Below are 17,940 nucleotides of genomic sequence, written 5' to 3'. Positions count from 1 at the left end.
CCCCTAAACACGCTTATCTTTGTGTCTTTATGGCTGCTTAAATTCAAACTTTTAGAATCATTTTTGCTTCTTATTTGTTCCCAAATTAGACTTTTAGTCATTGAAGTTGACAGTGGTTAGTATTTTTGTCTGAGGCATCAGGAAAAATCAGCAAAATGCTTGCTGTACAATAGTTTTGTAGCTTTGGTTACACATAAATCAAGAGTATAGCCACAATTTTTTATTTTATTTTTTATTTTTTATATTAATGTGCAATATTCTCTGTGCAATGGTCCATATCCAACTGCTGACTCTGTCTACATTGTATATAATGTTCCTAAAATTTTTATTTTATGTTTATATTATATTTATATTATATTTTACTTGTTTATATTGTAAATTGTTAATACTTTATTATACTTTTTACTTGTTTATTTGCTAATGCCTTTCTTATATTTCCAGTTTATACTGCTTTTTACTATTTATTGTTTTTTTCTATCCACTTTGCTGCTGTAACTCTGGAAATTACCCCATTGTGGGACTAATAAAGGAAATCTTAATTTTAATCTTAATCTTAATTTATGGTTAAGAGTTACTTATTAGGGGAGTGGTATTTAAGATGTTTAAGAAGGTTTTCTTAATTTTTACTCATATTTTGATATATTTTTATGGTGGCTATTAATGTGATGTAATAAATAGAGATGATATATATATATATGTGGGTATCTGTATCGTTTGCCTCTGATAAAGGCAAGTTTTTTGTTTTGACGTCAAAACAAGTTTATGTGTTTCAGTCTCCTGGTACAGTCTTTTGCTTCCTCTTTGTGTTGTTTCTGTCTGACGCTCTTTGGAAAAACTTTGCATTTGATGTTTGCATTTGGAAATGAAAGAGGCTTCCGTGTCCATCTAGGAGCATTAAACAGCAACTCTTTGTCTCCACCAACTTCATGCAAATCCAAATTCAGAAACCTGACTGTGAGAAGGTTTTGTTAACTCATATAACATGCAAACATCTCCCCTTTGCCTGCTTATCAGTTATTTGGGAGAGCATGCAAATGTATTGGGTTATGTAAGCAGAGCGAGCTCAAAAAAAAAAAATAGCACTGACACAACAAAGAATTTACAGAATACCCAGCTAAGAGGTCAAACAGGTTTCCAAAAGTGTTTAAAATAAAGAAAAACTATGATTCAAAAGCATTGGCAGTGTTGTTAGTGTGTTAATTTAAAGACAAATTCTTATAATTTGTTTACTCATACTGATTATTTGAAACCATTTGATGTTGGGCAGTAAAAATCAAACATAACAAGAGTAACAAGGTGAATTTATTATAAAGGGCTGTACTGTATAGATCCAGGCCTATATAAGTGATAAAGTTTTGCACGATGAAACGTTCATGATAAATCAGAATTATGATTTTTAGCAGATATTTAAATATTTCAATGTATAAATTTCAGTCATATTTACAGCATTCACTAGCATTAATTATACAAAAGCGCCCTCAAAATCCATGATAAAAAGCCATGGCGCTACCATCACTTTCATAAACTAAATAAATATGATTTTTTCAATTTTATTTTTAATCTTAAACTAGAAAAAAATCAGGTTTGCTGTTAATGGTGCTCTACAGAACTTTCACAAGACATGGGATGACTTCATTGGATTCCTTCCCTCTTATGTTGTCCCTTCCTGCCTGTCTGTATGTGTGTCTTATCTTCCTTTTAATCCATTTTATTATTATTGTTTTTCATTATTTTATCATATATGTTTATCTTCATTTATTTATTTTCTATTTGCTTTGTTTTTGTATATTTTGACTATATCATTTTAGCGTTAATGATTTGTTAATAAAAGTATGTTTAATATGGAAATGTTGACCTCTGAAAAGTATGTCCATCTATATGACTCAATACTTGGTTCGGGTTATTTGACTTGAACTACTAGAAATGGACTTTTCAATCATATTCTAATTTATTGAAATGTACCTGTATATTTCTCTCACATACTCTCCCTCATATGTTCATATAACTCTGCAGTATATCTCACATTGTTCCAGTGTGGTGTTTGAATAAAGTCTTTGAAAAGAAGATCAGATGATGGGGGTGTAAAAAAAATCTTGTTTCAAAGTTCTCAGATAAATGTGTTGTTTAAGAGAAGATTTATAGCATTATTAAAGTTATGACTCTGGTACCACCCTGTGGTGGTATAAAAATTAAAATACTGGATGGCCTGTGAGCTTTGTGTATGCCATACAAAACTCCTGCACTTCGTTTGCCCCCCTTTATAAACCAGTAAACAACATTATTGTTGTAAACCTGTAATCGGAAAATCAACAACAAAAACAAAACAGATTTGACATAACTGCATCTTGGATTTTATAGAAGAAACCACTGTAAATGTTTTTTTTATTGTGAAAGTACTCACTGTTTATGTGTCATGTCTTAAACAACACACCCAAACATTTTAACGATTAAAATATTACTGTATTTCCTTTAAATTTAGTACGGAAGCGTATTGCATTCACTTGAAAAAAAAACAACAAACTCCAGTTTTTCTCAATAATTTATTTTTTCGTTTGTTTTTTGGGGTAATTATTTCTGTTTTAATGAGTAATTTCCCCCCTGTTTTTCTGACAATTTTTTTTCTGTTTTTTCGTGGCAATTCCCCCGTTTTTCAGGGTAATTTTTTCCCCCTGAATTATCGAGATACTTCAAAATCCCGCGAGAACATCCAACCTGCAAGTGACCCCGTGGATCTATAGTGACTCCTGCCCTGCACATATATATGCCCCATCTTCAACTTTCTATTGTTCCGGGTCAATAAAGGTCAGGTACCCAGTGTCTTTGATCCCAGATCAAAGTAAAACGTGATTAAACTAAACAAGCCGGTCATGGTTGCTTCCATCAAATCGAGCTCTCAATAAAGGAACGAATGCGTCTAAAAACAGAAAAAAATAGTCATTAAAACAGAAATAATTGCCCCGGAAAATAAACCAAAAAAACCCCAAAAAACAGAAAAACACCTAACTCTTTTTCCCCCTGTTATTGTTTTGATTGAGAGACCTCTAGTTGCAAAAAGATTACACATTGTAGGTTTAAACAGATCTCTTTCATGCAGGTTTGTTGTTGGTGTGTGTAAAGTACTGTGGGGAATTAGGGAAATTCATACATTAAAGATATTAACATGTTTTTTTTCTCAGACCAACATGGACAGCCAGATATGAGCTGTTTTCTGTCCCCTTGTAGATACAGACTACAAAACATATTAAAAAACATAAATCTTTACTGTGGCCACATAACAAATCAAAAAGTTGTATTCTTGTCAGAGATTCGCTGTATTACTGAGCTCTTGGTGTTCCTGGAACATGACTGGTTCAGAAAACAGGGATTGTCCATCTCTGTGTGTTGCAGGTAGGGTGTATTCCCTCTCTATAATTCAATTGTCATTGATTGCTCAGCCACATGTCTTTAGCCTGTGTGAGCCTGTGTTTCATGCAGGTGGTGTAAGTGTCATGGCAGCAGCGTGAACAGTGAATGCTGCGATGCTGATTTGACGCCTGACTTCTTCCCAGGCTTTCTCTGGATTAGCTGAGTTCTCAATGTCAAACAATGCATCGTAGATCCCAGGGAAGGACTCCCCCGCATATTTATTATGGCTGCTGGGGGCAAAGATCACATGCCTGAAACAGAGAAGAGGTGGGGGTAACATTAAGGAATGCATGGGAGGTGTTATATTACTGATTGTATGTTTTTGTTTGGCACCATACAGAGCAAACAGCGCCATGTAGTGGTCATAGTGCTCAAGTGCTGGTCTGGTTGGTGAGAATCGGGTAAAAGCTTGTAAAACAAAGGAAAATTGGGTAATGCTTTATATTAAGGTCCTTGTAATAACCATTAATTAACAATAAAGCCCTTGTAAGTCCTTACAAGATCCTTATTAACATTATTATGTGTTTATAAGCTTATATAAGTGTTAATAATGGCATTACAAACACCCATGACCCACCCATTATGTCTTTGCCATGCCTTTATTATTATTATTTTGTTTGCTTATTGATATTAAAATATACTTTATTGCTCATCTATTATAAGTTAACTATAAGTTAACTATGCTTTTTGCAACTAACGGATCTAAAGCGAGAACAATGCCTTATTACTTGTTAATTAATGGTTATTAAGGACCTTATTATAAAGCGTTACCGATAAATTGTAATGTGTGTGTGTGTGTGTGTGTGTGTGTGTGTGTGTGTGACCAACCTGTAGAAGGGTCTGCCAGGTAAGCCCAGGGGGTCAATGAAGGCTCTCTCCAGATACATGAGCTGATCATTTATGATACGCACCTGTAGAGGACTGACACACACACACACACACACACACACATACACAGACAGACAGACAGACACACACACACACACGTGCATGTAATACCTTTCACACACACTTGACTACACATTTACAAATAATCCAATACAGATTTTCTGCCATTCATTTCTATTTTTGTAATTCCTCAGTATTTGGTGACCTGATCATGAATGTGTGAATTAAATTACATGTTTTAGCATTGAAATCATAGTAAGTGGTGAGGTTTGCAATTTTAATCTACCACCAACTCCTACTCAGAAAAAAAAACATTTGATTAAATTTACACATTGCTGACAGTCGACAAAAACTGGACATTATAAACTTTAGAATTCATGTCAGAATTGTTTTGGACTCCTGGAGTGTATGCAATGTTAAACACACTCTTACTCTGCTCTGTTGAGGTTCTGCAGGCGGTCATGGAAGTCCCTGGCTGCAACAGTGAAGTTCTCCACAGCAGAAAACAAGGAATCTGAAAATATAGGGGAAACCTTTTTTAATGCTGAGAAATATTGCAAATATTGTACTTTTTACTCAACTACATTTAGCTGACAGCTTTAGTTACTTTTTAGGTCGAGATTTAACATAAAAAGCATGATACATTTAAAGGGATAATAATATTTTTTAAATTAAAAATCCAAACACTGCTTACATAAATGCATCAATAATAATAATCAAAAAACAATCAGAGTGGGTTCAATCTGCATAACGAGTACTTTTACTTTTGATACTTTACATTTTGATGCTGATACTTTTGTACTTTTACCTCAGCAAGTTTTGAATGCAGGGCTTGTACTTGTAGTGGGGTAACTTCACAGTGTGGTACCAGTACTTTTACTTAAGTAAGGGATCTGAATACTTCTTCCACCACTGAGTATACCTACAATTTCAATTTCACAGGGTGAGACACAATAACCAAAATCAACTCACCAAATGACACCTCATATGTTGTCATCTCCTCTGGGTGCCTCTGTGCCAGCTGTGCGATGCTCTGTGCATATTTCCTCAGGGAGCCTGCATACTGGTTGACATCCAGAGGAAGGAGCTGGGAGTCGGCCAGTTGGAGGACGAGGCCACCTCTCACCTGGGCCACCGCCCGAAGCCTCCTGAAGGAGGGGTCGTAAAACTTCTCCACCAGCTCGAAGGTTTCATACACACTGTGATAGACTGGATAGCTGCTGTAGCGCTCTGTTTTCTGAAAGCAGAAAGAAGGCATTTTACTGGCACCTTAGAGGCATCCAGTAACCTTTATCATAAAGATACTTTACCTGTGCTTTAACCTTAACCCTCTGGAGTCACCAAAAGCACCAAAGCATGACTTCTTCATCACATCCAGACGAAAAAACAAAGCAGCATCGAGCCCTACGATAAATTTACCTCTAAAGTTCTGGCTGTAAACTCCATGAGGCCAGTTTCAGTTTGATGATGATATACCAAGTAAAACTGGAGACAAGGTCAAATATATTTTGTATAAAATGATAGAACTGGATGTAGCCCTCTTATATGTTATATTTGCAACCTTTGTTTACATTTGCAACATTTAAAATTCTTTATTGAACATGATAGTGTTTTGAAAGTAAAAAAAAAAAAAAGATTCAAAATCACATTTTATGTTGGACTAAAGGACTAAAAAAGATACAAAATGAACAAAAAAAACACACAAAATAACTAAAAAAAGACACAACAAAAGACACAAATGACCAAAAAAGACACAAAGATACAAAAAGACACAAAATGACCAAAATTGTTACGCTAAACACACAAGACACAAATAAAATACAGTCACTCTAGAAAAAAAAAAACCTGATTAAAAATCACATTTTATGTTGTTTTTCTTGGTTTCTTTTGGGTTAAAACTGTTGATCCAGTAAGCCAGGATGAAAAAATAATTATCACGTCATATAGATGAAATAGACCAACGTGGCATTTAAACATTTTCTAAGTGGTGTATACAGGCAGGATGAAAAGAATTCAGAAATGGACAAAATAGCCCAAGACTTCATGGAGTTAACTCATGCTAAGCCCCGCCCCCCTTGGTTACCGTAGGTAGGTCTGGCAAGGTCTTTTTCAACAACATTTATAGATATTTTTTATTAAAAAATGTCAATAGTAGTTGTGAAATGTCATAGACAATGTGCATTTGAGAGCTAAAATCACACTATAATTTGTCGGTGGAGTATTGTTAATAAAGTTTCATTCAGTGACATTAAAGTCGAGGGAAAAGCTCCCTGGTGCTAATGAAAACAAGCATCAGGCACCACCTCGTCATAAAGGACAATGACTCCCTGTTGCTTTGTATACACAGTTAGCAACGTGTGCTGAGGTTAGCACAATATGGGCTTAAATTTGTCTCATTAATACCTGTAAACGCACAGAGGGTGGTCTACAAACAGTCCTTGATTTAAACACGTGTTTTGCTAAATTTCTCATTTGTGACTTGTATTCTTTTTCTTTTCAGGGTAATTAAACGTTTAACCAAACGGGGGCAGCCGCAGCCGCGATAGTGTTATCATTGTTTTCATTTTAGTTTCACGGTATGGGTGCTAATGTAATGTAGGGCAAGGGAAAATAGATTTACTTATGTACAATGGCTTCACAACAAAATTGAAAGTTAAATGTAAGTCCACCTTAAGCAAAGTCCAAACCATTGTTCCATTCATGCATATAACAACACTGCCACCTACTGTAGAGGAGCGCGGGCCATTTGTGAATCACTGTGTGTTTGTGGATTCTCTCGACAAGAAAGTCTCAAATATACGTCATTCAGGAAAGAGATGCGTGTGTGTGATTGATGATGCAAATGCAGAGTCACACTTCACAAACAGAATTTTCAGTTTTACAAATGTCTTTTGTTTTTAAGATTCCCAAAGTGAAAGAAGTGAACTAATAAACCTCATGCACTCCTTTGTATGCTTTCAATGTAAACAGACACACAAAGTTATCCATGTTCAGCAGTTCACCTCAATATTTATAATACTTAGAAATAAGTGCAGCATGTCTTACCTTGTTCTTGGTGTATCTGGCTCTGCCTGCAGCGATTCCCAGACGGATAAAATAGGCCTCAAAATCACTGCCTGACCCAAGTTTACTGATCCTGTGGTACACCAGAATGGAAGACTGTCTGATTTAGTGATTTGTGTAATTCATTTCTTGATCATTAATTGATTTGCTAATAAATTTGACAACCCCAACCCAATGCACACAGAGACATGACACAGTAGTGTTGATAATAAATAAATAAAAAATAAATAATATAAATATAAATATATATATATATAATAATATAAATAATCCGTCCGCATCTTGTGTAGTTCACTTGCAGTGAAGAATTAGTAATCATCTTGTTGTTTTTGTCCTCTACTAACTAATGATGGCTGCATTGCTCTCATTGGGGCTGAATTTTTTTGCTTTCCTTAAACCGTGTGTAATTTATTGCTGGTTTTGTTGTTGTCCAACATGGCTCCAGCCGGAACAAGCAACTTCGTACCTGGGTGCATCACGGTCATTCGTCCAGTTGTCCCTCTTATGCCAACTTTCGTACAGAGAAATTCCCTCCTCTCCTTCTTCTGGACTGGCGATCTACACACAAAACATAAAGAGAAAGAGATGAGACAGACAGAAAGACAGGGAATAGAGCACAAGAGAATGGAAGGGCAAAATTAATTTACTGAAATCAATTTAATTTATGTCTATACATCTGCTCACCTGCTTTGTGATGTCGTACACCAAAGTGTGTAGAGATGGAGTGCAGTCAACCCTCAGTGTGTACATACCTGGAATCCAGACACACACGCGCACGCGGCACATTAACGCTCATTCTGCCTCAATATTATCTAAAAACATTTTATTGTATATTGAGCTGTAAAAACAAACACTCACCCTCAATGGCAGAGTCTGCATTAATGTAGGCCACAGCTCTTTCCTGCAGCAACTTGGCATTATCCTGTTGAGAACAGTGAAGTTAGTGTGTGTGTGTGTGTGTGTGCGCGCACATGCGCAAGGGTGTTAGGATGTATGGGTTGGTGTTTGTGTACCTCTGCCCATTCTGTTGATCCCTGCAGTCCAAACTCCTCTGCATCCCAGCTGGCGAAAATTAAAGTCCTCCTAGGCCTCCATCCTACACACACACACACACACACACACACACACACACACACACACACACACACACACACTTAGTGACCTCTGACATAATTTTTCACTTACACACTCATAAAGCCGTACCTTTGCTAATCAGCTTGCCAGCACTCCTGACAGTTTCGTGGACCACTGCAGCACCAGACATGGGATCAATTCCTCCAAACACCCAGGCATCCCGGTGCCCTCCCAGAATCACATACCTGTCTACACACACACACACACACACACATTATTATTATTATGTATTAGAGCTATGTTCCTTTATTAACTCTGGACAGTGTCCAGAGAATCCGGTCGGGACATTGTCTGGAGTTGCCCTTTCACTAGTCTGACCCACAGGATGTAGACTGTTGCTACAAGCTCGCCATTACTTGCGTCACTAATGCGATATATCCCTCCCCATCAGCTATCTCCACTATCTGTTTTGCAGGAGCATCATCGCTGCATCCAGTGCTTAGCACCACTCAAGACGATTGTGATTGGTTTAAAGTAATACAAACAAGCCTTAGCATTTTCTCCCCTATAGCAGAACAAAAATGGGTACAACTAAACATTTTAATTTCTCGTCACAAACCAGCCACAAGCCAGTCCTTGAATTTTTCAGATATTAGCCCTTACTGACAGGTTCCAGAATCTCATTGTCTCTTCTGTTCTACATTTTCGTTGGAAAACAAAAAAAATACTGCAGCAGTCGCATGATAGAAATATTAATACTACTCGCTTGCTGTGAATCTCTCCGGACAACAACCTGCTCTATTCACACATGGACAATCTGGACATTACTTGGACTTTCTACTCGGGACCTGGCAGGGTAAAGTCTGTTAAGTCAGTGCAACTGGTTCAGACATTTGCATTCTCACATTCAGACCCTCCAGGTAATGTTTAGATCAGGGTTGTAGTACATGTGTGAAAGGGACTTTAGTGTCCATAGTAGCAGGGTCAATGTTAGTCGCATGTGTTGGTTGTGTGTATAAAGTTGCTGAAAGCTTTAATGAGAAATTAGAGCATGTTGGACTGTGGTACCTGGCTCCAGAGCTCCTCTTATCCTACCAATGACGTTGTAGATTCTGGTTACCTGGTTGTTAGTCTGGATGTTCATGCGCACCTTCCTGAGATGGACAGATTCAAGTTAGAGTGATACACGAGAGGCAGAAAGAAAATGAACATGAGCAGAATTTGGGAATACAAAAAAAAATCACAAAAGAAAAGTATTTGCCTATTTGCTTTTACACTGCGCACAGCAACGACATTTGCATGTTTATTATGTTTATCTCACTGTGGTGAATGTTTTCAACACAGTTCAAAAGCACAAAAAGGTCCAGTTACTGTTGTACATCCTTAATTTGTGCAGTTGGTTTGTGTGTGAGTGTGTGTGTGTGTGCTACTTATGTCTTTCACACACAGGAGGTACAAGGGCCTCCATTGTACGTCAGTTGGCTACTTGCCACTGGGTCATTAAAGCTGAGCAAAAGAAAAAGTGCAACAAAAGCGGAAAGACGATTCAAACATTTAAAAAAACTAAAAAGTAATGACAGCAGCGAAGGCAAGGCAAGGCAATTTTTTTTTTTGTATAGCACCTTTCAACAACAGGGCAACTCAAAATTATGACTGAAAATGAACAGGTAAAATATTTAGGAAAGAATATGAAAAAACATTCAAATACACATTTTAAAATTGAAAGCGAGCTGATAAAATATATATATAAAAAAGAATCAGATATCAAAGGAATAAAAGTTCCAGTGCAGTAAAGGTAGTGGCAAACAGAAAAGTCTTTAGTCTTGATTTAACAGAGTTGAGAGTTGCAGCTGATCTGCAGTTTTCTGGGAGTTTGTTCCAGATATGTGGAGCATAAAAATATAACCACATAAGACAATACATCCACTGTTTTCTGTCTCATTCTGAATAGCTTAAAGTAACCTAATCATCATTGTTACTCTTGTCTGTTCAAAACACTGGAAACTATATAAGCAAAGCACAAACATATGTTATACATTTAAAGGATTTAAATGTAAGCCAGTCCTAAAATGTGTTTTCAGAGTTTTAATTGCATACATTCTATAAAAAACAACAGCAAACAAACTCCTCAAGTTGTTTTTTGCTGCTTTTAGCGAGCATTTTAATGCTATACCAAAAGAAAAGAAAAGAATAGAAAAGATCTTTCTTTGGAAGATATACAGGTGCATCTTAATACATTAGAATATGATGGAAAAGTCCATTTCCAGTAGTTCAAGCCAAATAGCCTCAACCAAATATTGAGTCATATAAATGGACATACTTTCCAGAGGCCAACATTTCCATATTAAACATACTTTTTAAAATTGGTCTTCTGTAATATTAAGATTTTTTGAGACATTGAATTTTAGGTCTTCATTAAATGTAAGCCATAATCATTATAATTAGAAGAAATTAAATAAATTAAGACATTAAATGTTTCATTCTGTGTGTAATGGATCTATATAATGTGTTATTTCCACTTTTTGAATTGAATTACTGACATAAATAAACTTGTATATGATATTTTAATTTATTGAGATGCACCTGTAGCTGTACAGATATGTGGAGCATAAAAACTGAATGCTGCCTCTCCAAGTTTAGTTCTGACTCTGGGAACACAGAGCAGACCTGTCCCTGATGATCTGAGAGTCCTGGATGGTTCGTAGCTAAGCAGAAGATCAGAAATGTATTTTGGCCCTAAACCATTCAGTGCTTTGTAGACCAACAATAATATTTTGAAATCAATTGTTAAAGCCAGTGTAAGGACCTTAGAACTGGAGTAATATAATCTCCTTTTTTTGTACTGCGAAGCAGCAGAGGAGAGACCATCAAGAGTTTTTTTTTGGTGAAAAAGTATGTGGGCGGGAGAATCACATTATCAAAAGGTGATGTGGACTAGAGTGATCACTGTGGCACTGGATATAAAAGCTTAATGTAAGCACTTACTGGCTCTTGAAGTCATCCGTAAAGCCTGGACCAATCCGGTAGGAAACATTCAGAGCTCCTTTCCAGTTGTTGGGTGGAATCTGTCCTCCCATGTTCCTGTTGAATGGTAAATAATTCACATATTCTGTGAATAATACAAATGAGCAGCTGATAGTTTGTTGCCCTGAATTCAAGATTAAAAATAAGTACTTTTTTAGATATACTAGCGTCTGTCTGTTGGTTTGTTTGTCCCTGAGTTTGCTCCAAACGACAACCTCTGAGGCTGAAAAGTGAAACGAATGCAGCTGCATTCTCTGAATTATTACATTTTGGATTCCAGAAGTGTGGATAATAAAAGTGATCTTTTTTTTTTTACTTCAGCAGGTGAATTGCATCATGGAAGCCTATTGGATGCACAGGAATATTGGGAAGACCCACTCCGTCCTCAAGGCTGAATCTGTAGGTATATTCTGTAAGAGAGCAGACAAGACTATGTTAGATCAACTCACACACATTAATACTCACATACAGGCTGTGACACATGTATAAACACACACAGAGAGACACACACACCTTTAGCAGGGTACCCTGGTGTGAGTGGATCTCCTGCTCCATTCAGGTTGAGAACATTTCCTCTCTGAACTCCTCCACCAGGTAGATTCCAGCCATCGGGGTAGGGCTACACACACACAGAGATTATATCTTGTACATGTTTGAAGGCTCCTTTCTCTGTGTCTTTATCCACAATTTAACACAATATATTCTGGTTAAAATGTTGCAGGAGACTCTACCTGGACTCCAGCCGCCCAGTAATCTGCTGGATCTGAGAACATAATGATGCCCTTTGCTCCAGCTAACATGGCATTTTTCACCTGGTTGAGCAAGACAGAGAGAAGTGAGTCATTTTGATTGTTTACAAAATTGTTTGCCTAGTTCTCCTCCTCTCCATAACTGTCATTGACAGGCAACCAAATGACCAGTAATGCATGTTTAGGTTGATTAAAATTACGGATTTCTCACAGTTTGTAAATCATTGGAAACATTTGGGTTAGTTAAGGGACACAATTCAACAATATATATAACATACGCCTGGTCGTATTTGTACATGTTAATGCAGAAAAGTTACATATTATACCTTTAAAAGGGATGTTCGTGTAACGTTATGACCATGGCTTTTCCTACCTTATTGCCTCTGAATATTTTCCCATATCTGACGATGACAATCTTCCCAGTAACATTGATGCCCATCTCCCTTTTTAACTGAAAAAAATCTTCTGTCCGACCATAGTTCACATACACCAAATCCCCCTGGAGAGAGGGAGATAAAGAGGAGACATCTTAAGCTGTCAGATAGCTGAGGGTGGTGATGGGTAATGCTTAAAATTCAGTTAAATAACTTTTACTCCAGCAGTGAAATAGTATTGAAACATTTACTGCCTTCTTGTTAGAATGATGAGAGCATTTGTGTGTGTGTACCTCAGGTTGTCCTTTGGCAGAGAAGGCACTGTATGGAGGAACAATGTTAGGAATATCTTCATAGCCCTCTGGAACTGGCTCAGCCAAGGAGGTGGTCAAAACCTTTGATAGGCAGATCAGCAAACAAGCAATGTGAAAGAGTTACTGTAGGCTCTGGGTAATTTTGACTGTATTTCTAATGTTTTTCTGAAGTTTAACAAATCTCACAATCCATCAACCATAGGAAACCATAATCAGCAGAACAATCCATAATGAAACAAATAATTTATTGCAGCTCTATATAAAATAGTTAAAAATGAATTAGTTTAACCTCAGTCAGCAACCCAAGTAAAAAGCTGCAGTTACAGGAACAATTTTCTGCATTGAGTAATTTTGATACATTGAGGCCCCGTTTACATGATGACGGTCTGAACAGAAGACGCAAAAGTGGCCTTGCGTCTTCACTTTTTATTCCTCGTTTAGACGAGCGTTTTCGGGAGGGAATCTGTGTGCATACGGTGACGCAAAAGTGTGTGGTATTGGATTGTATGCATGCCAGGCAGCATCACTTAAAGCCATAAGAGCATCTTTGGGCATGTGGAAGTTTTCACACAACGCATTTTCTTTTTTTTTTTTTTTAAGATTATTTTTTTGGCATTTTTGTTGCTTTATTGATAGTGAGAGATAGAAAGGGGGTGATAGAGGTGAAGACATGCGGCAAAGGGAGCTCAGGCCGGATTCGAACCCGGCTCCGCCGCAGCACATGGCATACATGGTTAGCGCTCTACCGGTGTGAGCCACCGGGACGCCCACACAACGCATTTTCATCAGCTACTCCTTCCACAAAGTTCTCCACCATCCACTAGATCTCCCAGGTCTCGTCCAAAGCCATCTGGCTCGCCTCTCACCAATTGCTGCATCCAAAATGTGATGGAGGTAATTCCAGATCCTTCTCTGTTTACTAATACTATCTGTACATATCCTGTACATTTGGTGGAAAGACTCCTGTAAGTTTATTAGAGCTGCCAGAGCAGCTTGAAGGTCCGACGCATGGAAATAATCCCACGTTTGTTTATTTTTTCTGTACTGGGGCATGTATGTGACGTAAATGCGTACGTGACGTGAGCAGATCTGAGCAGAGTTTTGCGTCTTGGCAGTGTAGACGGACACGCTACGGCAGAGCGTATTCAACTTTTCCACTTTGGAGGGTGGTTTCAGATTTTTGCGTTTTTAAGCCCCAAAAACGCCGTCACCGTCTAAACCAAAGGCACTTCCGATAAAATATTTTGTCGTTTTTCGTGTAAACGGGGCCTGAGTACACTTTTAAGTATTTTTACAGTGTTGCATTAGTAATTTCACTCTGAATACTGTGAAAAGCTTAATTTTATAATAATAATGTAATAATAATAATCGTTATACATTGAGAACTTTTCAAAACACATGTTACAAAGTGCTTTACAAAGACAAGTTAAAAACAGACATGAAACAACAGATAAAAGTAATGTTAGAAAATGACATAGTTCTGTGCAATTAAAAGTCGGGGAAGATAAAGTTCAGGTAAAAACAGGAAAGGCTATCCGATAAAAGTATGTTTTAAGAAGAGATTTAAAAGAGATCACTTATATTAAGCTTTCCTATATATCAAAACAAATTCTGTGAATAACTTTCAGGTACCAGTTGATCCTGTTTTACTGGCTGCTAAAAAATGATGTTGAGTAGTCTGGTATGATCATAGTGTGTTACTGAATTAGCTGAAATGCAATTTCTTATTGTGTTTAAGTTCTTGAATGCATCATTGAAGCATGCTGCAATGGTCTGCAGTGAACCCCATTTTTTTCTTTTGTTTGCCTCTGTACTTTATCATTATCCCTCCTCATAAAATACATAGAGAAGAGTTTATCTCACCACAAGGCTATAAAAGGACCTTGGACTTGAATGAACTGCCTTGCAGTGTTGTATGGAGGTGGAGGAGGAGGTCCGGAGCAGTATCTGTAGCAGTATGATCTCCATGTGCATGCTGCAACTTTGTTATCTCCCCAAACAGAATGAGATGGGTCAGGGAGTTTGAACTGAATTAGAGTTGTTGTTCACGTGTGTGAGAAAATCATAGTCCCTTTGAAATTGTAATCACCAGGGGGGTGAGTGTGGAGAATGGAGTGTTTAAATATGAGAGCTTCAAATGGTAAAATGGGTTAGCATCACAAAAATGTTGGCAATGCTTAAATTAAAGGATACATTAAACACATTTCTCTATGCAAACACCAGGCATGCAAATGGTCATTTAAATAATTAAAGTGGTAGCTGTGTAATAAACTGACTCTGACAGACACCCTAATGCTATAATAGATGGGAGCAAGCGATAATGACAATATTGCACCAGAAACAAGTACAGAGGTTTTTACAAGACATGTATTTTATAGAGAGGTTGAAATTATAGATGAGTGGATGTGTCCATGTGCTGTATACCTCACTGCCATGCTGATCCACTATTGAGATGTAATTTGGCTGTGATTTGTTGGGATAGGACAACAGGACGTCATAGGGCACTATTTCCACTGAGTCCAGTCCAAACTCCAGCCACTCTGTCTGGATCTGCTCTGCATATCTCAGATTCTGTTCTGTGCCAGCCAGGTGTGGGAGTCGTGTAAATTTCCTGTGGAGAAAATGAACACAGTTCGTCACAGGGCTAACAGTCACTGAAATACTCAAAATGTGCAGTATAATGTAAAGCAGTGGTCCAACATGCTTGGAGAGGGAGAAGCAGAGGGGTTTTAAAGGAGATCATTGACTTAGCTGATCTGATTTTCTCAGGAAGTTCCAGAGCCTTGTGGCCCTGACTGCAAAACACTTTTAGTTTTTAGCCCAAAAAGTTTGTCTTCTGTATATAAAATCACCTGGATCTTCCCATAGATCATGCACACCAGAGACTTTTCCCTGGCAGAGCTGGCTAAGTTAGCATTTCAGAGTTTGGTACTTGGTTGGTAATACTTCTCACCTGAGATGCTCCCTGATCTGGTCTGGCTGCATTTCATCCAGAAAATCCCTCAGATACTTGCTGGAAGCACTTTGGTTTGCATTGTTTGGATGTGTGGGCTTTGCAAACCAACCTACAGCACACACACACACACACACACACACACACACACACACACACACACACACACACACGTGTCTCATCATGACTGTCCAGCTGTATTGGATCTTAACAAAAGCCTCCTATTATGTTACAAATTATAGTTGAAATGGAGTTGTGGTTATGGGCAGAATGTGTTAACCTGCAGTGAGCAGAGGGATGTGAAATGTGTCACAGTGCTGCCAAACTAGAGCTCTCTCTGTCTTACTCACACATGCAAGGACACACACACACACCTTCAAGATTCAACTTAAACAGCACTAAGTCAATATTTGTTTATTTGTTTATTTGAAAGGATCCCCATTAGCTGACGCCATGACGACATGGGGTCCAGACACTAATTTTTAATAGAATAACACAGGCATTACAAACTCACTTATAAAAATGAAAAAAAGAAAAGAAAAATAAAGCATTATACAGTCTTGTATGACAGCCCATCCACACTCAAATAAAATGACGATATAATTAAGGTGTTGATATCAAATACATTTTTAAACTTCTTTTAAAACCAGAGAACAACTAAGAACCAGTCTTGCAGCCTTTTTTTTAGCTACTTGTAATTTGTTTAAAAGACTGTTGGATGCAGCAGACCATGAACAGTAATCAAGATGACATAAAACCAATGAACAAACTACTAATATGATGGTTTATTAGACTAATTCTAAAGAAATTAGTTCAAAAACAAAGATTTAATGTTGTTCATCTATTTATACTTGTCAACTATTTCCATTGTTATGTTAAGTAAGGGACTTTTCATTGACAAAAAACATGCTTAACATGAGCTTAATAGATATCACTTATGGATTATGACATTCCTGTCCAGTGTTAGTTTGTGTTGTGTTGTCGTGTCTTACCAATGATGAAGCCCAGCAACAACAGAGCTGTTACAACCACAATCCACCCGATCCAGTGAATTAACCTGCTCTCCTTTCTCATTTTAAAGCAGAATGTAGAGAGGCTTCCACACACCGAGACGACTGACTGCAGTGCACGCTCGCAGAGATAGAGAATAATTTGTTTAAGTAGTGCACAGTGAGAGAGAGAGAGAGAGAGAGAGGGAGAGAGAGAGAGAGGGAGGGGCGTAGATGACTGTGTCTGGCAAAGGAAGTGAGTGACAAGTTTCAGAGGAATACAAAGGGGAGCTAGTCATTAGTGATCTGTTTGGTAGTAGACTGGCTACTCTCTTGTGTAACTTAGCCATTCATGTGCTGATGAAGTATTACTCAACCCAATACAGCCAAAATAAGCTGTTTGACTCACAATTCAGGGCAGGAAAAAGTCAAGAGTGAGTCTTTACAGTGTGACATTACATTGGCCTGTAATCAGCTCATGGAAATGTTTTTTGCAGGCCAGAATAAAAAATGAATGCATAGCTTTGAAAATGATTCATGATGATCAAATCCTTTTTATAGGCAAAATAAAGGAAAAAACAGAAGCATGTGTGTGCACAAAGTGAAGCATGAGATGTTATTATCGAAGATGAAACTTGCTGTTCTTTCAGGTAAGAGAACATTTTATGAGAGGTCCAGCATGCTCTTACCAAGAAAAGAAAGAAACATCTTGTTTTTTACAGTCCACAGAATGTTTGTCTCCTGCAGAGAAATGTATTTGAAATTTGAGGGAAAGAAAACACATTGATATCATACAATCAAAGTAACATTATATGTATATATATATATATATATATATATATATATATATATATATTATGGCATGCCGTTCAGGAAATTAATCTTTGAATGTATTGAATGAATTCTTGAATATATGGAATGAACCTTGAATATATTGAATGAATTCTTGAATATATGGAATGAAACTTTGAATATATGGAATGAACCTTGAATATATGGAATGAAACTTGACTGACGTCATCAAGGCACTGCCATTTTGTATTTTGCTGCCGCAATAAGTGAGCATGAGTCAGTCAGCTGGGAACCTTGTGGCAGCAACATTGACCA

The 17,940-nt window shown here is 37.4% G+C and overlaps 1 protein-coding gene across 2 annotated transcripts; it reads right to left on the bottom strand.

The window, feature by feature from the left end:
• Positions 1-1,284: 1,284 nt before the first annotated feature.
• Positions 1,285-17,014, bottom strand: naalad2 (N-acetylated alpha-linked acidic dipeptidase 2). Of its 2 annotated transcripts, XM_059331549.1 has the most exons (20): positions 16,837-17,014; positions 15,845-15,956; positions 15,316-15,502; positions 12,871-12,972; positions 12,577-12,702; positions 12,186-12,266; positions 11,968-12,073; positions 11,771-11,864; positions 11,416-11,511; positions 9,499-9,584; positions 8,560-8,679; positions 8,370-8,452; positions 8,215-8,278; positions 8,041-8,108; positions 7,823-7,914; positions 7,339-7,429; positions 5,266-5,530; positions 4,726-4,807; positions 4,234-4,326; positions 1,285-3,656 (listed from the first exon to the last, which is right to left on the bottom strand). In XM_059331549.1, exons 1-20 carry the CDS (start codon positions 16,916-16,918, stop codon positions 3,467-3,469), a joined length of 2,220 nt encoding a protein of 739 aa, XP_059187532.1. In that variant the 5' UTR covers positions 16,919-17,014; the 3' UTR covers positions 1,285-3,466. The 2 variants fall into 2 exon arrangements, with proteins under 2 accessions (XP_059187532.1, XP_059187533.1); XM_059331550.1 differs by lacking the exons at positions 7,339-7,429; positions 7,823-7,914; positions 8,041-8,108; positions 8,215-8,278 and having other exon boundaries at positions 5,266-5,488; positions 8,421-8,452.
• Positions 17,015-17,940: the final 926 nt, after the last annotated feature.

The sequence above is a fragment of the Centropristis striata genome, chromosome 4, assembly GCF_030273125.1.
Source record: "Centropristis striata isolate RG_2023a ecotype Rhode Island chromosome 4, C.striata_1.0, whole genome shotgun sequence".
In the NCBI taxonomy this organism is placed as follows: Eukaryota; Metazoa; Chordata; class Actinopteri; order Perciformes; family Serranidae; genus Centropristis; species Centropristis striata.
This window is presented reverse-complemented; position numbering and strand designations above follow the sequence as displayed.

Coding starts and splice junctions, on each gene's coding strand:
- naalad2 (XM_059331549.1), bottom strand. CDS start 16,918: ATGAGAAAGGAGAGCAGGTTAATTCACTGGATCGGGTGGATTGTGGTT. Junction 12,074..12,185: donor ACTGGGCGGCTGGAGTCCAG/GTAGAGTCTCCT, acceptor GTGTGTGTGTAG/CCCTACCCCGATGGCTGGAA. Junction 8,680..9,498: donor AAGAGGAGCTCTGGAGCCAG/GTACCACAGTCC, acceptor GTGTGTGTGTAG/ACAGGTATGTGATTCTGGGA.